Consider the following 27705-nt stretch of genomic DNA (forward strand, 5'->3'; position numbering starts at 1 on the left):
TGTGCTGTCTTTTTTATTATTATTACTTTGTTCACTTACTCACAGGTTCACAAAATTCAGCAGTTGGTAGTGGGTCATCAAGTCAAATCAACAGTGCGACATGAAGTCCAACTCTCTGACATTGACCCCTCCTAACTGTCTCTCAGACAAGCCACACACGCTTCTGTTGCCCCATCTCTGACAACTGTTTGTTGTTCAGGGTTTTTTAAAGCTTCCTCCATTTAAGTGGCATAAGTCATCATATTTAAGTGGATTTGCACTTGAAATTAATTGAATGCTGTATTTATGACAACGGTTTTGCAGAAGATATTTGGTGTAGTATGAAAAACCTTTAAAGTGGAAATTTTTGAAGCTCTTACACGAAGTTCGTGTAAGATTGCAGTCCACTGGGCCCATCGCACTACCAGTGTTACAAAAGCTATGTACAGGTTAACATCTCCACAGTAAGCTGTGCATATTGAATACAAAGCCTCAAGAGGATCCAATATGTAGAAAAATAAAATTTTGGCAGAATTCAGTCGCTATATTGGAAAGATACATCAACAGATATAGCTATTTTTTCTGCATGTACACTTTTAACAGTGCAATATGTTATGTTACAGAAGTGTTTTTAATCATATTCTAAGAAATCAATTGCATGTGTACAAAATTCTGTGTAAGTTAAACGTAACAGAATTCACAGTCAATATTTAAAGCATAATACAAATGGTAGTTTTAAACATGTTTTTACTTTTATAATAAGGAAGCACGGTTTGCTAACAGTAGCATTTAATATAATTCACATGAGTAAGGTGTTAGATTTTACTGTTTTTTTTAAACACATCTTTGCAGTTCAGCAAGTGCCCTCAGTACCAATAAAACTAATTTTAAAATGGCTTTATATTGTTGTGCACTTAGGACAAACTTAACCTACATAAAAGAATGACAGGTTTTAGACATATTTAATTCAGGTACATCTGAATTCCATAAGAACGTAAGAGGAATTAGGGTGTTTAATACTTAAGAATATTTTTATTTGTGCAAAGCTTCTGTAGCTTTCATTTCATTTGGGTTCACTAGGGCCAGTAACTGAAACTGAACATTAACACAGAAAGCAGCAAAGTTCACATTATCTTTTGTATACCCTTACATCCCAGTTTACATTAATACGCTCGACAAAGCTGTAAAAAGGACATCGCGGATTGAAAAGGGAAACAAAAAAACAAACAAAAAAAAGAAGCCTGTAAGACACCAGACCAAGGAGAGAACGTGTAATAGTTTGTCTTTTATTATTTTTTCTTTTCAGATTACCTAACATCCTCGTGGTAATAACCCAAGGTAATATGTAAACAAATTTCAATGCTGCTCAAATGAATTAAAATATTCTGTTCAGCTCCTACAATAAGTCAGAACAGTGGCACCAATTTCTTTCAACATTAAATCACATTCATCTTATTGTACATGACTCTTGTGCAAGTAGTAAAGGCTTTATGCATGACCTTGGCTACATCAGTAGAGAGGGATATATCAGCTATTTACGTATTTAAAAAAATTAAACTGACAGAACAACGTATTCTGTTGTCTCAAATACCAGCAGCATCTTTCTACATATTTAGGATACGTTTGGCCTAAGCCTTTAACACCTTTTAGAACAGCCATGCAATAAAACAAACTTGGAGATGTTTCTTAAGAAAGAACACAGAGCAGTTTAAACATTTTTCTGAATAATAAAGCCAAGATAAAGCAAATCCAGGCCCTTTTAAATGGCTGCAACTTTTCATACACTTAAAGCTCTATAAAACTAGAGCCTATTAGTATATATATTTATATTTTTTATATATATTTTAAATAAGTCTCTTGTCTGCTTTCAAAATTTATGAGGGTTTTTTTCTGGTCTTTTGGAAGGGCAATAAATAAAAGTAGAAAAGGCTGAACTGTTTTGCATATCTTTGTGGAAGAACGGAGAACAATTTAGAGTTCCAGAAAGATCACTGTACAGAACAAAAAGCTTATATACAATTAAGTGTGCAATTTTAGTTGGCTGGGCCTTTCATTACGCAAGATCTCCTTTTTGACTAGAAGCCACTTCTACTCTTGACCAAATCCCTCTGTTTCTTCAATGGCAAAGAGCAGCTTCTCTTTTAGTTGTTCATAGCTTTTATACGGTGGCAAATCCAAACGATTAAAACTGAGCAGAAAAAGGACAAAATTTTGTTAAGTTTATCTAAATCCCATGTAGAGCACTATAGAACTCGAATGCTATATTAGAAGTTAAAAATGTTCTGATCTAACAATTGGAAATGAAGAAATAGCAATCAGTGCAATCTCACTGCCTTGGCATTTCTATGAGCACTAAAATCAGGCAAAGTTGGAGAGGAATACTTTAAGAAACAAAAGACTAATCACGTCAGATAAAAACCAGAACCTTTGAAGACTAAAGACAGCCCAAGATACAAAGAACTATAATACTCAGGAAAGGAAAGGAAAGTTTCACCATGAAATTTAGTATCATCCTAGTTTGATGCATCTCCAAATCCCAGCCAGACGATGAAAAAGCTGAATTTTTCTCCTTACACATGCCTGAACATAAGGGTTTGTTTTTTTTTCCCCTCTCAACTTTGCCCTAAAAGGCTTCTGCCAAAATTCTGCTTCATTCTGTGCCTTCCCCCAAATTATCTTAGACAAAGAGGGATGTTTAACTCTTGCAATCATCACTTGAAAAAACAGCACCAGTGGAGAAAATGGTAAAATGGAAGATTCCCTGACGTAATTAAACTACGACGAACGTTACTGTCACAGTGCTGCCCAACGAAGGTGTGCCCATTTTGCACACAGTATACATAAGACAACTGATCTGTCTACCTGCTGCTCCAGTTCGGCACAGGAATGCCAAGCCAACAACAGTCTGAAGCCTGTTGGCAGGAAAGAGTATCTGCGTTCTTGGCAAAGCATCCTTGTTTTGAAGGTTTGCTGCGACTTCTTTCACACTACTTTCTCTCATGACTATACATTTATAACGTTACTGCATAATAAGTGTATCTGATAACTGTACATACCTAATACCAACATGATTGTTGTTCAGTTCTTTAATATTCTCTAAAATAAAGAACTAGGGGAACACCTCTCAGTTCTATGCAAGAAGGATGATATATTTTTAATAAATCTGATACTGACAAACTGTACAGTGCAGCAGCAAAATCTGAGAACAGGGTGACCAGAAGAGTCTTCAATACTGGCATGTCAGAGCAATCAAAGAAGCTGAAGATGGAGACAGAGAACTGATTCAAATTGGATTTCATTTGATCTGATAAATGGAAGACTAGGAGAGAGAACCACTAAAGGTACAGAAAGTTTACATGTAACAACTCACCAAGTGTGACTTCTTGGTAACCACGTTTCCTTACCAACTTTTTCAATGCAGAATTTCTGAGGACCATTACTTCCTAGAAAAGAAAATTAAAAGGAACAGATTACACGTTTTTTAAGTAGTACACAAGATACATACACGACATCAGACAACTCAGACACAGCAGACAGAGCTCATTAGGTGCTACTCAGTGTTACATGAATTTGAACATTCTTCTCACAGAAATGAGCTAATTTCCTAATCATTTATAAATGTATAAATCTATACATTTATATATAGGCAAAGGCCTTCTAGATCCAAGCTCATGTACATGAAGTTCCTGCTATTTCTGCACTTGCATCATGATTCATTTGCAAACGGAACAGTTACAGAATAAAAATTTTGGTCACCATTTACTTACCCATAAGTTCAGCAAATCCACCTAGTGGTAATCTGCAAGTGCCAGTGACAAACTGCAGAAGTCGCATGCGAACCTCATTGTCTGTTTCTTTTACAAACTAGGCACAGAAAGTCAAATTACTTAATAAAAATCTTTAACACAGCTGAAGAAAAACAAAAACCCCATGAATGTGTTGAAAAAGTATAATTCCATTTAAACAGACACCACTTGAGAACAGTTTTCCTTTCTCGATTTCAGTAAAATTGGGGCTGGAGGGAGAAGACTGATTTCAGGTTACATGCACTGTTGCCCATTTCAGTGTGAAGGTTGGGAACACCAAATAACAAGAATCTTTCTCTATTCTAGACTAAAATATAAATCATGCCATTGCTTTATATGAAGACTATTGCCACTTTGTTTAAACACAGCAACAGCGTAGCCACAGGCTCTGAGTATTTCAAGACTGAAGCCTACCCTGCACGTGGCAATCTCAGTGAGAGAAAACACCATCGGTAACAGCTGCATCACTTTGTAAGGAAATTCACTGGGAAAGGGAAGAGGAAGAAAAGAGGAGGGAGACGGAGAAGATCTCAGTATGAGAGGGGGCACTGACAGAACTAGAATTTTGACTCAGAAAAACCTGGATAGCGAAATGAATATTTTTCTTTCTGTAAAAGTTTTCTGTTGAAACCATATCCAAGTTACTTGAACTTCTGGTTAAGACTCTTTCAGTACCAAACTTCTTAAAAAGAGATCAGGATCTTACATTATCATCAGATCTTGCATTATTCTGACAATATAAACAAGCTAGGAAGTGACTGATTTGTGTCATTTTCTTACAGTAACTTTGTCAAAAGCATCTCCAAAATGGTGATTTAAGACAAGACAGGAATTGCCTAGCTGTGACTTCTCTTTGGGGAAATTCATAGAAGCTGCAAGCCTGTATAGCATTTTTTGAGTGTTTTTTCTGGAAATAACTCTTAGCCAACTTCATTAAAATGTGAGTTATGATCAGTCAGTGCTAGACTGGCACAGTTGATATGACAATAATCATTAATGTAGCATTTCAGATGTACAGGTGTACTACATGTAATAACATTTAGAAGGGAGATCACTGCTAACAACTCAAAAAACCCTACCATTGTATAATTAATATGAAGGACAAGATACAGAAAAAATATTCATGACCTAGCCATCTAAATGTAATGCGAGTATCCATCTGCCATTTCCCACCCTAAAGTATGATCCTTAAGAACCAGTAATCCTCCTTCCCTTCTCTGAAAGGAAAAAAGAAAGGAAGCAGCAATAACCTTCATTCAGATGGCATCGCTCCACTCCACATGTCATTTGTGTTACAAAACAAAACAAAATCTAAAGAAGTCGGAAATTTTACTGATAGACATACCTGCCAGAACCATATGATCTGCTTGCTATTCCTGGTATAATGACGATAAACAGTGTTCCTCTGCCAGTCTGCTAAATCAACTTCTTGCATACCACAGAGCATAACCTACAAAAAGAGAATAATTACTTGTCAATATACATGCCTACACACATAAATTAAGAGTTAATTTTGTATCTTGTATGAGATGCGCTAACAAAAATGGAAGTTCGTGCTCCCAATAAAGAACTGGTAATTTTTTCATTTTACTCCACAGTTAGGTCTTCCTTTATCTTAAGTTTACAGAACTCCTCCAAAATTTTTCACGTATTTAAGTGGTCTGAAAGCCAGCATACCAGAAACTTAGTTTCTTCCAACTAGTAATTCAATAATAAAAAATACTATCTTTCCCATAAAAGGAAATTTTGTATTAAAGAGGGTATTACCTTTCCCATTAAAACCTTGCCTCATATTCCAAGATGATTACATTGCTGCTACTGCAACTACTAACAAAGATAAAACACACTGCAAAGTATAAGTCTGTAAAGTATTCATTACGAGAGGAAATGAAAGCTGAAAGTGCTAAAGGCAAAGCCTTATAGAAAAGTGAACACTAAATAAGATTGATCAAAGTCCTTTCTCAGGCAAAACTCCAGTTTAACTTAAGAAGCTTTCAGAGCACTGCTCATTATATACAGGCAACCTTGGCAAGTCTCACAGAAGTAAATAAGCGTAGCACTACAGAGCCTTTTGTCCCTGCTCCAGACCACAATGCCAACAGCAAACACAGGTCAGGCTGACTGTTAAGCAAACACGGTGCATGCAAGCAATTCCTGTTATCAGCCCTTGGGTCACATATTGAGGCTCCACAAAATTCAGTTTCAAGCCTTGTTGGCTCCTCCAACTTGCTGTCCGTAAGTGTAATAACTCTAGAACCTATCCTAGACTATCTATGTGAAACTAAAAAAAATATTACACATCAGCACCAACTTCCATGCCATCTGCTACAAGGTAATTCTACCCATCTACCACAGCGGGAAAAGTTTTCTATGACTAACAGATCCAGCTGTGACCTCATATTCTGATCCTATCACAAAAACTTGCAAAACACATTTTAATACTAAGGATGGAATCTAAAATTCCCAACTGCTGAACACCACAAAACACTGATTCAATAGATACTGGCTTCTCACCATGATATATCCCCACTGCTCCTATTAAATTATCCATGTTCCAGAAGCTATCAAATTCAGCATGCCACAGATGAGAGATTCAGTTTAACCATTCCATATGTATTACTTTTGCATAAGTTAAAAATGTTGAACAGAAAACCTCACCTCTAGCTCCTTTTCATCAAAATAGTGTAGCCACTGTAGTGGAACAACTTCATTAAAACCATCAAGAAAAGCTTTGGTTTGTTCTCTAACTCCCCGAGAAAATCGCCACTCGGCCATTAGCCTGGGATGGAAAAAAAACCAAACATTAATTAATCATCAGTTAGCACTCAACATGAAGAAATTCAAACATGTATGATTGCCATGAGGCAACACTCCCTCCAATCTTACTTTCTTACACTGTATGATTCCGTAGACTATAAGGGACCTGCCAGACTAATATTATTACAAATCTCCAGACTCAGACAACAGTGAAAGTAGCAAGATGTACTTAGATTATCACTCCAGTTAAAAAAAAAAAAAAGTATTTATTATTATTATTAACCTTTCAATAATCAAAAATCAGCAGTCTTTTCATGAAAGTAATGCTACCTGGGCATTATGATTTTGCTATGGCAAAATTTGCTTTAGCTTAAAAAGGGCATAATCCTAGTGTTTCAGTGGTAGAAAAATTGCCACTGATTTTAAAATATTCTGTTCTTGAGCAAAAAACACCTTGTAGGCAGAGAACAGTAAGATATACTGCTGTATGGTTGCCCAGTACTTCCACCATAAGACTATCTCCAGCTTCAACAAAGAGCAGTCATTTTCTGTTCTGAGCTTCTGATTTATGCTAAGATTTGGAGGAAGAGGTAACATTTTTTTAAGATTCAACTAAAATGGCCAAGCCACTTCTGAATAAAAAAAGACAATAAATATATATATATACACACATACTACAGAAACTATTTCAATGAGCAACTAAAGACTGATAATTTAAGTGGAAACTTCATGTGCAACACTGGGCATACACTGTATCACAGAAAAGGATCTGTGTACATCTGCTTTTGACATCACTCTGAATAGATGGATCAGAAACACAGATTCAGAAAAAGAAGGGCAGTGGTAAGATCAGGAGCGAAGCAGGAAAGAGCAGCATAACAGAACAAAGAGAAAAAACAGTGTAAGCCACACCACATTATACAACATTCTGAATTTCAGTTTCCACAGTGACAGCAATGTTCTGAACAATTCTGAAATCCTCTGTCAAATACATGTCTTCCCTCCATCTGGATTTGTTACCTGAAGTTACTGAAAATAGGTTTGGTCATTTTCAGTTTCACCTACTCTCTCAATGTACATGTAATAACAAGACAGGTCATCTTCTCTCTATCAGGTCTTCTCTCTTTTCTCTCTTTTTTTTTTTTTTTTTTTTTTGGGGGGGGGGGGGGACGGGGGACGACACGACGGACACAACAGGAGAGATCAAAATATACCAAGAGGTCACGTGTACTAAGATACCCAAATGTACCAAGTTACCTTTTCAATAATAGTCCCAAGAATTACACAGTAATAGGAAAAAAACAAAAACAAAAACAAAAACCCAAAAAACAAATCACATACTGTGTCAAAAAAGGCTAAAGCAACAGAAGAAATATGGAACAATTTTTTTCAACTTCTACACCTTCCTACCCAATATATTCTTCTTTGTTCTCCTCAGTTACCAAGATATTTGAACCTCCTGATTTCAGCTCATGTGAGGTTACTTTTCCTAAGAGCTCCATATCCACACAAAAGTACATTTCCAAGTTACACTCTTCGATGTTGTTATCCCTGAATGACAAGGAAAAAAACACTGCAATGAATTCTATATTAACAAAAAAAAAAAAAAAAAATCCATAAAACACCACACACACACACACAAAAAATATCTACAAACCTTATCCAAATTAGGGAGTTGTAAAATTCAGTATCAATAGATTCTAGGTCCTTAATGGTAAGCTTTTTGCTCAGCATTCGTTTGTAGAAAGGCAGAGAAAAACCAGTATCAATAAATTTCCCATGAAACAATGCCTGTTGAACAGAAAAAAAGTTTGTTTAGCTTTTATTGAACTACTGATTTATTGAAGTATTTCTGTACTTGAATTCTTTTTTTCCTTTCTACTTCAAATAATAAAAAGCACCAAGTAGCAGTAGCAGCTTGGTATTTAAGTGGAACAAAACATTACATTAAAATGAGAAGAAAAAAAGATTAATTGACAAAATTTATCTAAACATATATTATCATCACAATTTAGAAATTCTTTGATTAAAAAAACCTTCTCATTAAAGGATAAAGTGTATGAAAAGATGAAATTACTAAGATTCCTCTTTATTATGTGGACACGTATATATGACAAGTGGCATTTGTTCCTACTTGATCATAATATTTGATTCTACTTGAGTACTACTGCCATTTTTTACTACATACATACATCCTGGAAAATCATCCTTTACACAATGCTACTGCAGCTTTTAAAAAACAGTTTAAAAATGCAATCACAGACTGCTTCAGATAGAGCTTTGAGAATCACATTTTTTATAGGTAAGAGAACTGAGAAATGAGATTCTCCCTTCTACTGCAAAAATGAAATTGAAAAAAAACCCAGAGCATGGTCACACTTGTCTCACAACGCATGCACAAAAAGTGTAACGTAATTTCTAGTACTGAAGCACAGCATCACACACACACACACACAGGGTTAACCTTTATACTGACTCTGTGCATCTGAGTGCTAACAGAGCACAGCCGTAACTATGAAAACATTTTTTTTCCTCATCCTAACCAAGTACACTTTCTTCACTACAATACCTCTTTAAAAATCATCTTAAACATAGGCCACATATGGCATTCACTGCTTGTCTTTCGTTCAAGCTGAAATTCTATGAGCAGAAGCGCCAATGTAATGGCCTATTTCCTCTAGAAAAAGGCAAGGCTCCTTCTTTTCCCCCTACCTTCTAATTTCCCCTCTAAGATTCACCCTAGCATGCATTTTCTTCTGCTTTAGGAGAGCTTAAATAGGTTCTCCCAGAGGCATTTCTTTATTTACTTTTAAACTAGTCGATATTTCTCATGGAAGAGCAAGCTGATAGAAACAGAAAAATTAAATGTCGACTGCAGCATCCAGCCATACGATTTCCTGCTTTTTGCAAAAGTAAGCTCTTAAATCATCTCATTCAATGTTTATTATAATAATCTTACAGCAATATATAAAAGTTGCCTCAGCCAACCTCATTTAACAGCTTTTTGTTACTAAGATGTGCATTCTTTATGATTAACCCCATTTCTGTTGAAAACATCTGTGGTTATTTCAGTACTTACAGCCAAAAGAAGTATTTATGATCTGAAAATCACAACTATTTTACAACTGTGAGGACAGAAACTACAACTGCACTTAAAAAGCTTATCTAGGCTCCTTAAAATGATTCCCACTTACATTATTACCTGAGCTATTTTAAGCCCCTAGAGCGTATCCTAGGAAGTACTGCAGGACGTGCCATCCACTACAAACCATGAATACGTCCAAACCTCGGAACTGACCACATCAGGCACCACTACACAGGTCTCTCTCTCTCTACCCCCCCAAAGGATTTAAAATAAAAATTTAAAAATGCTTCAGAAAAGAAAATTTCATCTTTTAATTACATTAAATACTTTAAGTACTCTTCTATGATCTGTCCTTCTATGAAGTAGTTTTCCTAAAGTTAACATTTCAGTTATGGATTTATCTTCTGCACAAGATCAAAAATTATGGACTACAAGAAACAGAATTTGGCTCTAGCACTTAACTGGCTTTATCACATCTTCTTGTTAAGCGGCATTATAGCTTGCTGAGGATCGTAAAAGAAAGGAAAAAGCTGGCAGCCTATTGAAAATGCTAACCCAACGAAATTAATTTTCATGATAGCACAGAAATGGGGAACTTGGTCATAAAATCCTTGAAATCAGAGATGTTATCATCAAAACTGAACAAATTTGTTTCTCAAGAAGGATCTATGAGACAAGCAGAACCAAGGAAACCCCCAAACCTAACTTATTTTAAGTCTGAAAGTATTTTCCCATTTATGTTACACTTTCCTTGTATTTATTCTAATTTCATACAAAAAGCATGAACAACAGGAGAAGACAACAGTCTCTTCAACCTGAAAATGCACTGATCTACTCTTTTTGATTTCACTATTCACCACGTTCATGTTGCTGAGGGCTACCCATAGACATCATGATGTTTACGTGGAAAGATGACTGTATCACTAGACGGAAGGAAGGAAATGTGACAGAGCAGGAGCCCACTACAGAAAACGGACTCAGTGATACCAGCAGAAGAAATGATACAACATGCCTCATCAGCATTTAGTTTAAGAGAAACCTGAAGGCAGAGAATCAGCTCCCTGACAGCTTCTGCTCTCCTCAGTATCTGACCTTTGTATCCAAGTACGTACATTTAAATTAAGGCTCAGTATACTCCATAAAACATTTCTAGCTCATTTTTTCAAATACAGTAAGTTATGCCAAGTCTAACTGAAGAGCTTTTTTTTGGAAAATACTAGTCACGTTTTCAGAGCATCAGTATTCAGACACTCAATCAAACAGCGGTTTGCGTGAAGTACACACATCCAACTGATACAAATAAAATATTATATTGAATGTCATATTAAGTCTCATCACTATCCCAGGAAACTTGAGTGCATAAGAGACTTCACTCTCAGGGAATATTTCGGCTAAATAACCTTACACGCCTTAATCTTCCATTTCTAAGAGATTAATATAACCTTTAATGACTGTAAAAACAAATACTATTTAGGAGTAAATGTATAGCTACAGCAAATAATAAAACCTTAAAAATCTAACCTACCATGGCAATAAAGCGCCCAATGAAACAGAAATATGAAAGATGGTCAGGATTGATTGTTGATGCTGGATTTATCTGCAGGCAATAGTTGCTCTTGCCAGCATATTCAAATAGGCAGTACATAGGGTTCAGTACTTCATGGGAAAGCAAGAAAAACCATTCTCTAAGGAAAAAAAACATGTATATACATAAAAACCATCAAATACAGATGTTCATCACCATTCCCCTTAGGTAACTAGCAAAATGGTCAAAATATATGCAAACTTCAAAAAATGATATGAACAGTATTGTATATGTATTTTATTAGAATCACAGAATAATATAAGGCATTACATACTTATTAAATATAAAAAAAATTCATTTTTAGACATGATAATGTTAGAAAGCCACGGTTTCCAATGTTCAGAAACGATTGTTAAGACTGTCACCTTGAACACACCCTCACAGCACAGGTTTTAGCTGTGGATCAGTAACATTTTTGCCTACAGAGTCCTTACCTCCACCACTACACAGTATTTATCCTCCTCATGCCTGCTTTACTGCACACAACTCCAATCTTCATTCAGAAAAATTACAGGTTATTCCATGGGCAGTGCTTATTAAAAACAACTTCGGTAAAACAAAACAAAACCAAAACCCCACACTACAGCACACCTTATTTGCTTTCCCAATCTGACAGCAGAACACACACAGAGTTACTGTGGTTTAACAAATTACCACGCATCAGTTAAACCCACAGGACACAACAATGTGAAAATGTATTTTTCTTGAGGTTTAACTAATACATGTTATTCACCACTTTCACAGCTTTCAACTCAGCCAACCTGAAATAATAACAGAATGGCATTTCTGTGTTAGGGTAGCTGATTTTTAGAGTACTTGTTGCTTTATGGTATTTGCATATAATCAGAGACCTCAGAAGCAGTCATACATACTCAGGAGTTTTTGTATCAGGCCCTAAATGCTTGGAAGTGAACAACCAGGCTTACGGAAAAGCCACAAAAAAAGCTAAAAGTCTATCCTATAATAACTGCAGGGATCGAATTCCATCCTGCTTGCCTTTCAGCTGTCACATTTAAGAGGCATTTCTTCTATCCCTGTATTTACCCGAGATCGGGGAATAGAAATGTGAGGTTTGCTGGCATGTTTCTCCTAACAGTTCTATGAAACAAGTCATGGACTACGATTCACTACAATATGCTTCCAAGCCAAAGGCTGAGTAAACAGAAAAAGGTAGCTAGGAGATGATAACCCTAATGGGGTTCTGCGTCTCTTTTTAACAAGCACGAGAATGTTGTACAGCATTCTATGCAAGTTTTATACTAAGACAATTATAATAACTCTGCATAGAAGCATCAACTTTAATAGACATTTAAATTAGATCGAAGCCAGATACCAAGGGAGGAACCAAAGACATCAGTCATCAACAAGAAGTTTGCAGAAGCAATGAATTTTTCACGTCAAAAGCTAGAACTAACCACAGGACATAGTGTTAGATTGGTCCTGCTAAACACAAGGTAAAAATCTGGAGGGAATACAAGTTTATCCTGCTAAGACAAGTGATAAATCAGGTGCATCAGCTTCCTATGTTTGTATTAACGCAGTATTACATTAGCAAGTAAGCACATGAACATTTACTCAAGTGTCACTTCAGAATTCTCAGCTCCAGTTATTATGAGATCCTTCCTGATTTTCAATTTCACATACAAAATCTTGGACAAAACTTCTTCCTAAAACTATGAAATTATACTACTCATATATTTATTCTTTGTTTATTTATTTATTCTGCCCCTTTCTGTGACTAACACTCTTCAGTTTTATTATTCTAACATCACTTCTTAGGAATACTTTGTTTCTCTGGAACAGCTGACTTAAAACCTCCTGGTTCCCATCCTTTGCCTAGGGCCACTAACCAAAACCCATGCATAGTGAAAACTGGATTCGTCCCTGCAGTCACCCGCCAAAAGCCTCTCAGATGTTGTAATTCAGAAGCATAGCCACCCACATACCCAAAGAAGCTGAACTTTCAGAGGCAAGCTTCCTTACTTGCGAATACTACGCATTTTCACTGAATTTCTTTTTAACACAGTAAGCTACATAAAACCAGAATAAAACCAGAACAGAACACCTTTATATTAAAAAAAAACACAACCAAACAAGAAAAATCCTATCGCCTATGACTATTTATAATTCCCTGGATCTGCAGCAGTACTGAAATTTTCATCCCAATAGTAAAATTTCAGTCAAGGAACTGGCAGCAGTAGGCGTGGTCATCTTCTACATGGTCAACAGATGAAACATACTTTGCCTATGGTTTTCCTGTTATCAGATTTTACCTCCGAGTTTCACTTCAGATTCCAGAAAAACTTGTACTCTAGCTGTTTTGCATTCCTGCGCAGCCTATGTAGTGTGTTCATCTGCTATCACCTAATGCCTACACTACTCTCCTCGTTTATGTCCTTTCTGTTCATATCAGTCCCAATCTGGTATTTGCTTGTTTTTTTCTGAATAAGCACAACACTTTTTCCACAGTCCCTACCTGTAGGAAAGTGGAACTTTCTGATAGAAAGTTTCTGAAATAGTTCAGTCTAGAGCAACTAACTGGCATAAAAAAATGGCATAAAAAAAATCCAATTTAAACATCAGTCTTTGTCAAAGAATTGAACAACTGAGACCACAGTTTTACCAATGCAAGGCTGTAACTCATAGCAATAGCCAATGCTGCCAGTTCTACCTCCTTAATACATTAAGAGGAGCTAGAAAGATAATCAGGGTCAGACTGCGAAAGGAGGCTGTTTCTTTGCCAACAGAATGACATTAGAAATCAAGGTTAAAATGCTATTAAAAAAATAAAAACTATTCTGAACAGATTTTCTTTTACCTTGCCAAGCCACCATAATCCAATCCTTCTTCTCCTCTGAATATAACATATAATCTTCTCCTCAAATCATAGGGTTTTAACGCCATAATCTATCAAAAAAACAAAAATTTTAGCAAGTTATAAATTATGCATTGTCAATATAATCACTCCTTATTCAGATTTTATTTTAGTGATACAGAAATGCCACATATGTCAAATGTTTACACAGATTTGACAAACAATTAGACCATCTCATGGAACATTCAATCCATGAACTGCACACAAAAATACCAACTTGGACTTAAAATCCTTGAGCAGCAGACTGCTAGCAAGCGGGGAGCGTACCTGTGAAGTATGACTATATCGTAGCCCTGTTCTCATACTCTTCCTAAGGCATTCATTATTGTTACAGGAAAACAGGCAAAAAGGCATTTCATTAGATCTAATACAGATTTTTGGTTTTAGGCAAATCACTTTAAAAAGTAATTTACTCTAATACAAAATAAGTGTAATATACTTTCATTAACAACACACTTTTTACTTCTAGAGAATCTCTCCCAAGAGGTTTTGATGTGCTAACAGCAGCAAGAATTTTCATTGTTACAGAGAAAGAAGGAAGAAACAGACTGGCTGCAGACTGTAAGGGCTCAGGAACTGTAAGCTTCAATTTAACGTTTGAAGGACAAAGCAAGACAGCAGTTTTAATTGGAGAAAACACCATTTTGTAACGTATATAACCACACACAAGAACCAGAAATGCAAATCTGATGTGGTTACATTAATATGGTATGCAATGCGGTCAAGCTATGGAACTCTTCACCACAGGAAGCTGTAGATGCAAAAAGTTCAGAAGAGGAGCACAGACTGGTTCACAGAGGAGAAGCCCCCTGAGGATTGTTAAATACCCAGAAACCACATCAAGCTCAAGAAGCATTTCAATTGTAAACAGTTGGGAGCTGAAAGATAATTTGGTAAAACTACTATATACATTACTTTTGTTCTTACAGTCTTTCCTAAGAACCCGCCTTTGGCTAACGCCAGAGGAAGATTATTGTGCCAGAAGGACCATTAGTCTGAACCGGCTATGGCCATTTTTGTTCTTATGCTTTATCTTGATAAACAAACACAACAATCTTTGCAGGCTTACTTGCTGGAAGGAATCCTCAAACAAAGTTTGTCTGGATACATTGATTTTCACATGACTTGGCAGTGCATTAGACTGTAATCATAAAGCAATAATGTTAAAAGGCAGCACACCTACATGTAAATTCAAATAGTTTCAAAAAGTAAATAATTACTTCATCAGTACCTGACACAAGTAACGGAAATGAGCAAGTTTCCACCTAAAGCTACGCTCATAAGCAATCTGTGGCCCTTTATTTCTGTAAAGAAATATATTTCAGATAGATTAACCATACAGACATTAAACAATACTTTCAATGCTAAACAACAGCATGTAGATTTCATAAATACACAAAAATTGTTATCCTAAGATTTGATCAGAAACAAAATGCAGTTGATGGTTTGGTCAGCCAGTCTTCCTTTCCGCCTCACATACCCCCCTCTTTTTTTTTTTGTTTGTTTTTGTTTTGTTTTGTTTTGTTTTGTTTAAGATGCTAGTCAGTTTACCAAATTAGAGAGAAAGGCAGAGATCTAGAGGATTTCAAATCCCTATCAATCTCATAAAAATTACAAGACAGCTAAAGAAAAGACATCTTTGCATTCAAAGTGTATAAAAACTATTGAACCTTAGAGCAGTACAGCAAAGTGTGTCATAGACAAACTGATAATTAAAGCTTAAAAATAGACTATATTTACTAGACAATAATTTGTTCATAATGTAGCACTCAATTTCAGCTAAAAGTATAGACTGTTTTCTAGTATGAGCAGACTTCATCATTAAACTATAACAAGTTAAGACTTTTAAAAATATATTTGATTTCTCACTTACACAGACGACTTCCCAGTACGAGGATCATTGAAGGTGGTGGTTCTTGTATTATGGTCAACAAAGTATCTGACACCTTCTCTGGTATATCTGATTTCCCAGCCCTCTGGAAGAGGGTCCTCATTTTGTAAACTGCAGAAGAAATCGCAGACAGTACTTTTCCCCCGTATCGTGATATATAAGAATTAAGCAGAATTTTTTTATCTGCAGTCAATATACACACCTACCCTTGAGTTCGAGGGTCTTCCCACTGTGTTGTCTTTGTGTTATGATTTACAAAATACACCCTATCATTTGAATCCACTCTCCTTTCTAGAGAAAAAAAAAAAAAAAAAAGAGAAAAGAAAAAACCCACTATTCAACAACTGCAGTCCACATTTCTGTAACTGTCACTTCCTGAAATCAACAGCTAATTAACTTACCCCAACCTGGTGGTAAAGGCCCAAGTGGATCATTTTCTGCTGATAACATCGAGGCCTATTTCAAAACAAGAGGACATGTAGTTAGGCCAAATTTTATTCATGTTTTTTTTCCTTAATGTGTTTTAAGATTACCACTAGTTTTGAAGACTATCTATTCTGAAAAAACATCATGCCATTTTTAGTCTGTTTTTATGAAGAAACATAGATTATGCAATAATAAGATACGATTTGTGCACTTGAATCCACTGTTTCCTACCCAATGCACCCTCCCTTTCCCCTCATACAGCAAAACTTGAGAGAGTGTCAGCGGTCTTAAAGATGTGCAGTTCACAGTAGTTTTGCGGAAGCATGTATAAGCAGATAAGCACAATCTTCTTGGTTAAGAACGTGCTTTACAATGATAAACATTTCCAAGCACACTGATTACTGCCAGCATAGGGTTTTTTGCTTCCTCAATACATGGTGTCCTCCCTGAATGTTTGGCTATTTTCAGACTTTGACATCCTTTGAAAAAGCAGCTGCATTCATGAAAATACGCAGATGGTCAAAATTATACCAACATACAGTAAGGTCAAAAGGAAAAAAAAAGTTAAAAATCCAGATTTAATTATTATGTAAAACCATGCTAAGCTTGTAATATACTGTAACCTTGCAGAAGTCCCCAAGTAGCTCCCAAGAATACAAAGCATGGGAAAAATAAAATGTAAAAGGCAGAAATCCCCCAGACTGCAGAATCCATGCTCTGTTATATAATTAAAAGCTCCCAGCCCTTAACACTTTTTGGACACTAAAATTCCATTCCCCCCTCCCTTTTTTTTTTTTTATTTTTTGTTCATTTGTGCAGAATGGAATTTTGATATATGAGAACCAATCTACATTTTCCAAAGAGTATCTTAAGGATCAACTTGCTACTAGTACTGCTTTATATAGCATTTGCAATCCAAAAATCTCAAATCCACTTAAGAGTTTACAACAGTAAATTCAGACAAAAAAAGCTACTATATTTTTCCCGTGAAACAGAGCAAGGACCAGAAGAAAATGTAACAGTTACACTCAAAATCAAGCTGCCTCTTTGTTACGGCCACCAGCCACTAGATGTGAACAGAGAATTCTCATTATCTCAGCAGCAAATGCAGTTAGCCTTTTCTGCTTTTGAAATCTATACAGTCACAATGACCCTGTAACCAAAGACTTCTCTGTGGCGAGTATAATAAGAATAGCGCACGACAGAAAACACCATCTGCCAAAGAACTGAATGGTGGCACGATTCAGAGATCTCCAGTCATCTTAACGGGACCAAGGATCTGTGTGTGGCTGCTACTTAATGTACATTTATCAGAGCACAGTGAAACAGTAGGCAGTGGCATGGGATGAGTCAGATTCAATACCAAAAGGAGTACAATATATTAACCCAGGTAAAAATAAAAGTAACTATAATAGCTATATCCTATGTATTTTTCTCCCTTCACATAGATTAAGCAACTGATCAAGTAATACACAGGAACAGAAAGCTGCTCAGGGAGAGGTCTTGACTTGATATGTTTCAGCTGGTATGTTTCTCAGATTTGCATTAGAAGTTAGCAGTGTGTATAAACACCTGAAGGGTGGGTGCAAAAAGGATGAAGCCAGGCTCTTTTCACTGGTGCCCAGTGTCAGGACTAGAGGAAATGGGCACACGCTGGAACTCAGGAGGTTTCCTCTGAACATCAGGAAGCACTTTTTCACTGTAAGGGTGGCCAAGCACGGGCACAGGTTGCCCAGAAAGGTTGTGGAGTCTCCATTCTTGGAGATACTTAAAAGCCATGTGGACACAGGCCTGGGCAACCTGCTGTAGGTGGCCCTGCTTGAGCAGGGGAGATTGAACGAGACAGCCTCGAGAGGTCCCTTCCAACTTCAACCATTCTATCGTATCTCTAATTGCATAAGATAAATTTACTTTGATGCACAGCTCCAGGAGTTACAAAATTAGTGGTGATGCATGTTTCTGCTATTGCTAGTGATAAGATATGATGTCTAATTAGGTAATTAAGAGGCTGAGAACTGTTAAATGTAGGAATACTGCAGATTTCTTTACTTCAGAGGGATACCTGAATAAAGTCCATCAAACTCAAAGCAAAGTTAGGTCTGCAGATGCACAGAGTCCTAGTCCAATGAAGCTGTTTCAGACCTGTACTCCAATGATTACTTCTTTAAAACACTCCAGCTTTGCTACATATCACTTACAAAGTTTCTGGGACTGGATCCTTTTTTAAAAGACCAAGCACAATTCTTAAAATGGACTGTTTAGAGTGATAGTGACATGCAGGCATTATCATTCTTATGCCTGAATAAGCAACTAGTCTATTTATCCTGTTACAGATGGAAAAATCTGTCTCAAGAAATATATTCTTTGAAGCTACTCATGATAGTTGCTCACTTCCTCCTGAAGAAAGTATGTGAGAGAAATGGAAAACCATGCAGGTGCGTAAGCTTCAAAGTGAGCTCAAAGTAGAAGAACTGCCACCTGTACTAATGAGTGACTCCTAATCACTAAAGCAGTTTTGAAGGCCATTTAACACTCAAAATGCCCATAACCCAGCTTTTAGATTCCTTTACAGCTGACTGCTTTAGTTTTACCTCTTACTACTGTCATTGAAAGTCTCGAGTATCATGCAGTACACAAGGCAGTTTTAAAGTGATTTTTATAAAAGTTAAAGAACAAAAAGTACACCTAAACCTCTCTATGCATTTCTAAATTTTATGTAAAAGTTACCGAATAGAGGTATCGCTGGTTAAATTGTTGCATAGCTCCCTGCAGTTGATTCCGTTGAGACTGCCACTGCTCAAAGTTTCTGACCGATTCCATTGTTGGTCGTTGCCACGTTGTTGTTCTGGTGTTGTGGTCCACATAGTAAACTCTCCCACGATCATCAACTCTCCTTTCCCAGCTTTCAAGAAACACAAATGTCAACAGCTAAATTTTTCCATAGTTACATAACTGATATTCTCTTTATGCTCAATTCCTAGACAGTACTCGAATGAAGTACTGGGGTCACAGGCATGAATTTAATTTCTAAAGTACACAAAAGTATTCCCCAATTTTACTGGTAGAAAGACAACCATACTGAGCAAACAGACTTCAACAGACTGTTACAGCATGCACAGATCTCTGTCACCTCACTTTCAAATTTGTAAATTCCTGTAAGCATAAGCAATGTTCATAGGTTTCACAGAAAACACTTTGCCTGGAAATCTGAGGTTTGGAACCAGTGCACTACACCTAGTGGTGCCATAAAGGTGGTCAAATGTGCATTATTTAATGCTTAAGTTTTAAAGGAAGAACAAATTTCAGTAGCTGCATTTGAACAGAACGTTTGTTTGGATCAGAACAAGCGACACATATAGTACCAACGTTCCAGTAACAACAGCTGAAATTAATGTAATTCTAAATTAACCGAAAGCTAGAATTTCTTAATACATGATGTATAATAACAGTTTTGATGAGCTGCTTATAAAAGCCAGTATTTTTCCTGCACCAAACAAACAAAAAACCAGTACCTTTAACACACTTATATCAAAAAAGTCTGCATTACCCTGGAGGTAAGGGCTGGGGTCTTTCCCATGTTGTGGTTCGTGTGTTGTGATCAACATAATAGGTTCTACCATGAGGATCCTTTCTTTGCTCCCACCTTCAAGACAAAAAGACTTTCATGTAAGTCAAGCTGAAAATGCTTCCTTACGACTTATTTCCCACTAAGCCAAAAAAGTACTTTGGTATTGAGTGAAAATACTATGATCCAGCACACATTCTAAAACACCAAAGAAAATTCACACTAGAATACTTATCAGTTAATTCCTACTTGAACTGATACCACCATAAAGACTTCTTTAAGGAACTTGGTAGAGAAAATGAGTGTACATCAATATTTATACACATTTTCAAATTCTGCTTAAGATATCTGAAAACAAAGCCAATTAATTATCCGCTCAAGGCTCAGATGCTAAAATAACCTCATTCAAACAGTGCTTAGAGATGCGTTCTTTGCATTTCCAAGCACGTCTCTCAAAAAAACCAGGGGGTTCACATTTTGCAGCACTGTTCCCCATATCCAACAAACAACAGGATCTTTCAGAGTGAACCTGAAATGTGTGCTAGCAGATGGTTTTCCTGTGTTTCTGTTTCCTATCCTGGTAAATTCTCTACATGATTTCCCTGGGGATTATTTCTTCAGTTTTAGTTGCAAAGCAAACTTACACTGAAGATGGAGAGAGGACCAAACATAAACAACTGAAGTTTCATGCTGCTGAGAACTGCCATAATGCAATAAAAGTATTTTTAAATGGGAGAGGAAACCAGGATAAATGTCAGACGAAAAGCTGAAGCCCTTGCTTGCATTATATATATGTTTATTTTTCTTATATACGTAATTAATTAGCTCCTAAAAATGTAGGCTTGCCTGCTACTCATAGGATTTGATGTGCATTTCCTCATTATTAGCGTATCCTATAAAATTCCTACAAAATATTTTCTGCAGTTCAAGAGGTTAAATGCTAAGATTACAAGAAGGTAAGACAGAAGCAGGAGCATGTTACAGAGTTCCTAGGGTTAAACATAACGGAGACTCAACTGGACTGGGGAGGGGGGGGACTGGGGGACGACACACCACAAAAAAAAAAAAAAAAAAAAAAAAAAAAGACATCATCAGGGAGGAATGATGAAGAAATACATTAGGCCATAGCATGCACTATGTCTGGAACTCATGACCCTGTCCTCAACGGGAAAGCATGTATTTAATTAAAAAAAAAGAAAAGTGTATGTGGAGGGGGGATGACCACAGGAATTCCCACCTATAAAGAGCTTCCATTGTCAAAGCATCTGAAAACTAAAAACTTTGTAACTCTTCCCCAACAATATATATACAATACTTCTATCTTTTTTAGATGCTTGTTTGATGTTTATCCAAGTGTCACTAATAACTTACTGAACCTCCTTCAGAGGGAGCAGGTACAAGACAGGCTCTCTGAAAAATCAACTATAATGACACAAGGCATATACACTTAGGGTCAAGAAACAATTTCTGTGTTCAGAAAATGCTAAAATAGTTTATATTTAGAATACTATGGAAATGTCAGTATTTCCACTTAGTTACTGAAGACATCTTTTCACCTCAACACCAAAGCATCTATTAAAAAAATTTAAGATTGATATGTGTATTTGAGCATGTACTGTATTTTCATTTATTATCTAAGCACATCTCAATTTTGCATTTAAGGTACAGGACTACAGAAGTAATTTCTAACAGCCTAGTAGAATTAAAAGTTTCTAGGTATTCTGAGGACACACACTTCAAATTTGTATTTTTATCTATAACATCACTGAGCTCATTGTTACACAGCAACCACCTACAAGTATTTCTATACTATTTTATTAATTTTCACTTCCCTGTGTTTTGGCCCCTATATGTTCTTATAGTTTAAGAGCCAAAGGAGTAACAAATTATGACCCAAATAAGTCTGAATATATCAAATGAAAAGTCTTCACGTCCATAATGACCAAGAGTTTGTCTATTTAGATCAGAATACTATCTCAGCAAATCAGTCGTCAGTGGTTACTTTCTGGGACAAGAGCTACTAGCCAGTTACAGCAGCAGTACAAACCCCATTTTAGATTAAATAACCCCGTCTCAGCCAACTGGCCTGCATTTGTCAATCTCAGTATGCAAATAAATATCTGTTTCCTTATATGCACGTTCAGACAAAACATAATTATAGCATTAAAATCAAACTCACATACCCTGGTGGCAAAGGTTCTGTACTGGCATTACCAGGCTGCTGTCTTACAGGTTCTGCAGATGCACTTGAGGTGGAGGAGGACTCCCTTGGTTTTGCTGCATCTGCTCCTATACTGTTTCTAGCATTAGGTTGAGCACAGTCTGTTGCAGCTGTAGGTTCTAGTCCAGCAGACACAGCAGGTAATGCAGAAGTGTGGATTTCAGAACAACTAGTTGCTTCAGTTGCTGACTGAGGTTCTGCTGTAGTGTTAGTGCAATCTGAAGACACAGGAGCTTCGACTGAACCTACCGGAGCCTCAGAGACAGAAGAATTACCGGCTTCTGCTGCAGAGGCAGATGACTCGCCATTAACTGAGAAATGGGAAATAAGAACATCTGTGTATCAGAATACCATTAGATTTACTTATCACATCAACAACTTTTGGAGTAAACGACACGTATGGAATAAGTCACACCTATATGCCATAAACAGCATTTTTGTCCAACATGACAAAAAGTCACATTGCACCTGCCTCAGTTAAAGCTGTAATTAAAATTTAACTGTCTGCAAGCCATTATCTATACTTCCACGCTAAGGTAATTTCTTAGTTTCTGTATGTCTTGGTCAACTCAGAGCTACACCTTACTCTTTACATTAGCAAAAGGTACCCATCTGCTTCCCAGAAAACAGTACTGCTTTATTTGCTTTGAAACTCTGAACTTGTACCAGCTTCAAAAACGAATCTTGATTAATATGACATGAACGAAAAATATTAAGAGATAAATAACTCTGAGAAATTTGGAAAACTAAGAGGCAGTTCTTACAGATGATTTTTTTTCGTTTTTCAGAGTCAAGGTGCATAAACCTTCAATTAAGCAAAAACCACCTATGTGTAATTTTGAAAAAAAAATCCCCCTGCAAAAGCAGGATTAAAATATAAAAATTAGTATTTAGCTAAGGTAATTTACATAGTTGAATGACTGGCAAAAATGATTCTAGAATAACAAAGAAAACCAATTTCTGTCTTTTGAAGAACAATACAAATGTCATCCAACTCAAGTAAGCATAATCTTATAATAGGTTTAAAGCCAGCATAGATTTAGGAGGAAAAGGGATCTAAAAAGGCTTTATCAGTCCCAAGCCCACTTGGCCAACAATACATCAATACCAATCATCTGCAGAGCTTAACAGAACAGTATCTCAGCACAAGATCTTGTCTTAGACAAGCAGAATCAGGTATGGCAGTCAGTATGACCCCCATTAAAAGTCAAGGCCCTATTAAAAGCAGTGCAACATCATTCACAGCTTTCATTTTCTGCACCACTAAGGAATACCAGAGAGTTACAATTCTATTTAAACTCATCAGTGTGTAGCTCTTCTAGAGTTGGAACTATTTTTCTACAAAATTAAATACAATATGCAACGCAGACTTCAAATAACTTTCTACCTAATAGCAGACAATCAGCTTACAATTCTAAGGACTGAGGTCAATACAATTGCTCTGTACTCCTAACTCTATTGATACAGAGTTGCAAAATTTAACCCTAGAGTAGTGCTATAAAATACTGTTTCATCATTTTAAAGAGCTCATTTATTTTATTTCTGTGTAACACACAAATAAAAACATATCTAGATTCTACTTATTAATTGCAGTATGTGTATAATGTCAGCTGTCTCTTCCTTTCCCAGATGGTCAGAAAAGCAGGTCAAAGAGTTACAAGCAATAAAACTGTCATCAGCATTGTATTTAAACTAGCAAGTCAGTTTCTTTAAGGAATTATCACTGGGCCCTAAATATTTTCTTGATATGCATAATGATCAGCATGATTTTACAGGCAGCAGCAGATTTGTAAGGTCTATAAAGGCATTGCTCTTTCAACACAACTATTCCAGTGTAATACATAGCTACTTCCAGATCACACAACGCAGGTTAACTACATTAAGATATGTACAAGACTTAGTATTATTTCAACCAAATGTAAAACATTACATTAAAAAAAAAAATCATAACTATAACCCGATCAAGTTTTTTCAAACTTCTGCTTTAACTAGCAACATTTTTACTTAAACAGGGAAAAAGCCAACTGAACTTTCAGTTTCCATTTAAAAAAAAAACATTCAATTCATCCACATGAAAGAGTGAAAGGGATTACATAATAAAATTAGAAGCAAAATAACTGACAAATCATCAGCTCTTTTAGTAAGCTGATCTCCAAAACAGATCTATAAAACATTACATGAGCCTATTACCTCACTGATTAGATCTAAAATAGCAATTCTGGCAACTTCACATGAAATTACAATTCTGCTAAGCACAACAGTGGGGGGGGGGGGGGAAAGTCTGTCCTCAACAAATGCTGGAGAGCTTTTTTATGCCTTGCCATAAAAAAAGTCTCCACCAGCTGGTACAGTAGTTCAGAACAGTTATATCAGTGCCTCAGTGCAAGCTTCAGTGATGATTTCATCAATATTACTATTTGAACAAATCAATTATTTTTGCAATTACCCTAATACAGATTTCAAATGGATCTCTCTGCTATTGAAGAAAAAAAGGAGCAATGCCTAAATAATATATATGCCCTCTGGCCTTCAACTGAAGAGAGAGGGGAATCAAATTCAAGTTCTACAAATAGAGAAAAGCTTCAGAGAAGGCTTAATTTAATTATTACCTTTTAAAGTTCATAATTGTGTCTGCTATCTTCCCATCATATCCACATTTCCCATTCTGTTAGAGAAAGTTTGACAGTCTCTCTTCTACTGTTTATTAACAGCTTGCCTATTTCTGTTTTTTTTTCTCTGTTATGACTGTAATCTCTCTCAACAGCTGAGAAAAGGCAGAAAGTGCTTAGAAAGCACAGTCATTATTAGATGCAAAGTTTTGCCAGAGGAACAAAAATTAAAAAAGGCTTTCTTTTCACTTGGATTACTGTACTGAATGTTACCTGTAGCCATAATAAAACATTTTTGTGTTTAAGAGGAAAATGAAATTTAGTATTTGCCAATACATGTTCTGAAACAGCATACTTTTTGAAAAAACGGAAGGCAAGGAGAGTCTGCCACACATCTCAACTCTGAGCACAGCAGTTCCCTGACAGCACTAAAAATCAGATTTATCTAATGGCAAAAGAAATTTAACTATAGTTGCTCAGATTAATTGCGAAAGAAATCTGATTTTTCCTCCAGGCAATCAGTAATATGATTTAGTCATCTGGAACAGAGAAATGGAAGTTTTGGATGTTTTACATCTTTACTCATCAAAGAATACAACAACTGACAGGAAAATATCAAAGTTAGTACATTTGAAAATGAACCTACTCCAGAAAAATTCACAGAAGTAGACACAAAAGATTATAAATTCAAGCCCAGAAACACCCTTTCAGTATTTTTGAAATTTAACAAAAAAATTTGTAGAAAAAGTGGCTCAACTGCAAATACATTTCAACCAGATAAAAAAACCTTATGGAACATGTTTTCATAAGTCTCCCATTCTTACCAGTGCTGCTGACAGGCGGAGTTGCAAGTGGTTTTGGTACTGGTGTATTTTTGGGTCTGGCTGCAACATGAGTAGGAGATGGTGCGCTGTCTCCATTAACAGCTTCTATACAGAATGTATTCTGTACTACAGAGTTGGAAGGTACTTGATTGTCTATCCCATTAGAAATGTCACAAGCAGATCTTGGTAAAAATAAAAGATCATTTTAGGTTACTACAAACAACATGTTCAGCAGTTATGCAACTAAACCAGACCCTGCACTAAACCATACTAAAGAAACAAATGAAGAAACAGAAGTAAATTCACAATAGTTTATAACACAATGTTTGCAGTCCAGATAACAGTCAACTGCAAGACCAAGACAATTAAGGAACAAAAGACAAATTCTGTTTTCGAGGATTTCAGATACTTAAAACAGACAAGATATTCCACTTCCACTTCATCCTTTACTTGTAACGACATATCAGAATGGAGTTGGGCAGACTGATGCTCCTGCCACATCTTCCGAAACTGCCTTAGGGACCTTTCCAAAGTGCAGCTTTAAGCAGGAAAATTTTCTCTCTCATTAAGCAAACAGAACAATTGGTTTTGTCTGTCATATCTCCAAAAACCATTCTATTCATAACATTAGAAAGTAACAAAACTCTTCCTCAGTAAAAGGAAAATAAGATGAGCTTCTCTACATATAGGCAGCATAGGACATTGTGAGAACAGACACACATAGGCAGCTCCGTGTTTATAAGGCCACTTGGAAATAAATGTAGTGCAAGGTCTTGTGAATGGAAAGTCTTGTTTGATTACACTGTTTTTACTTAAATATATCCCAAAATGCTTAAAGCCACCCACCAGAGAAACATATTGTGAAAATTACATTCAATGCCAACTCCCCATCTTCTCAAGGAATAGAGGCTAAAAATTAAAGAGAAGTAAAACAGATGATGAAAAACGTGAGAACTGTTACAAGCCCCACTTTGCAGAGTAAGAAAGGAAGAAGCACTATTTCCATGCTACCTTACTCAACTCCAAAGGAGTAATATAAACAGAGAATTAAAATATTATGCCTTTTCAACTCTAGACTACAAACCTGATTTGCTTCTTAAAGACATGCACAGAAGCTACCTTAAAACTTTTCTTCATCTCTTAGTTTTAGAACTGTAAATCAAAACTGTTGGTTAGTTGTATGGAAAACTGCTGTAATCAAACCATCAACATCAAGGGCAGGATTGTAGTGAAAGCCACATCACCAGCAACAATAGCTGAATGAAAACAAGTAATTGTTACTTCTGTTTCAAAATAGTATGCAGATATGTTTCAAATCACTTTTAACAGTCCCAAATCTTTCTAACGAAAACTAAGCAGAAGCAATTTTCTTTCTGCAACTTTCTATCCTCACTCTCCCATACTGGGCACTCATGGTGGGAACAGAGACAAACCTCCACATACTCAAAAAAGACTCAAGTGAAGCATACAAGTAGCAATGTGCCCCTGTCACTCAAACACATAGCAACTGTATGGGTTTTTGCACCCTGTCACATGTCAAGAACTTAAATGGAAAGGGGTTCACTGCAAGGTACTGAGCAGGCCAGTAACATTAAATTGATCTGAATATTGACCTATTTGACTCACTAGTGGCGAGAGGACAAACAATCTTCTACTCCTTTTCTTCAGGCATTCCTTGAGGTGGTATAAAGACAGAGAAACCAAGAATGAAGCTCTAAATTGATCCCAAAGCCTTTTTCTTGCCATTTCAGGTTGAAACAGGCAAGCCCCTTGCCTCAGTGTTCCAAATACTACTTCCTGAACTCAATAGAAGTCTCTTACAAATTCCTGATCACGACCTTAAAGAACTGGGTGAAGGGGAATTTAGGCTTTTTTTTCTTCCTTCCATTCAGATGGTACATTGCAACAAGTTGGTAGACATGAATAGAAATGGTTCTTAAACAGCAGAAGAAAACAAATGGAATAAAACCACACTGAATCACTGCTCCCCTAATCTCTGCTGCAGTATTTAGCAGACTTCCAATCAGCTGAACATTTATGGTCAGAGAGCTACACATCCAAGAAGCAATGACTAAGTAGTGG

General features: G+C 36.3%; 1 protein-coding gene across 5 annotated transcripts in view; it reads right to left on the reverse strand.

The window, feature by feature from the left end:
* Positions 1 to 1244: 1244 nt before the first annotated feature.
* WWP1 (WW domain containing E3 ubiquitin protein ligase 1) overlaps positions 1245 to 27705 on the reverse strand; it is a 64728-nt gene continuing 38267 nt past the window's right edge. For all 5 annotated transcript variants that reach the window (XM_075415900.1, XM_075415899.1, XM_075415896.1 and 2 more), the window contains 18 exons: positions 25624 to 25805; positions 22153 to 22501; positions 19952 to 20047; positions 19132 to 19306; positions 16380 to 16434; positions 16185 to 16269; positions 15961 to 16089; positions 15319 to 15391; positions 15157 to 15228; positions 14031 to 14119; positions 11153 to 11312; positions 8200 to 8333; positions 7953 to 8093; positions 6444 to 6564; positions 5131 to 5235; positions 3747 to 3843; positions 3350 to 3422; positions 1245 to 2167 (listed from right to left, as the gene is read on the reverse strand). In XM_075415900.1, coding sequence (XP_075272015.1) covers positions 2068 to 2167; positions 3350 to 3422; positions 3747 to 3843; positions 5131 to 5235; positions 6444 to 6564; positions 7953 to 8093; positions 8200 to 8333; positions 11153 to 11312; positions 14031 to 14119; positions 15157 to 15228; positions 15319 to 15391; positions 15961 to 16089; positions 16185 to 16269; positions 16380 to 16434; positions 19132 to 19306; positions 19952 to 20047; positions 22153 to 22501; positions 25624 to 25805 — 2236 coding nt within the window. In that variant the 3' untranslated portion in view covers positions 1245 to 2067. The remainder of the gene's footprint in view (positions 2168 to 3349; positions 3423 to 3746; positions 3844 to 5130; positions 5236 to 6443; positions 6565 to 7952; positions 8094 to 8199; positions 8334 to 11152; positions 11313 to 14030; positions 14120 to 15156; positions 15229 to 15318; positions 15392 to 15960; positions 16090 to 16184; positions 16270 to 16379; positions 16435 to 19131; positions 19307 to 19951; positions 20048 to 22152; positions 22502 to 25623; positions 25806 to 27705) is intronic.

The sequence above is a fragment of the Opisthocomus hoazin genome, chromosome 3 (assembly GCF_030867145.1).
Source record: "Opisthocomus hoazin isolate bOpiHoa1 chromosome 3, bOpiHoa1.hap1, whole genome shotgun sequence".
In the NCBI taxonomy this organism is placed as follows: domain Eukaryota; kingdom Metazoa; phylum Chordata; class Aves; order Opisthocomiformes; family Opisthocomidae; genus Opisthocomus; species Opisthocomus hoazin.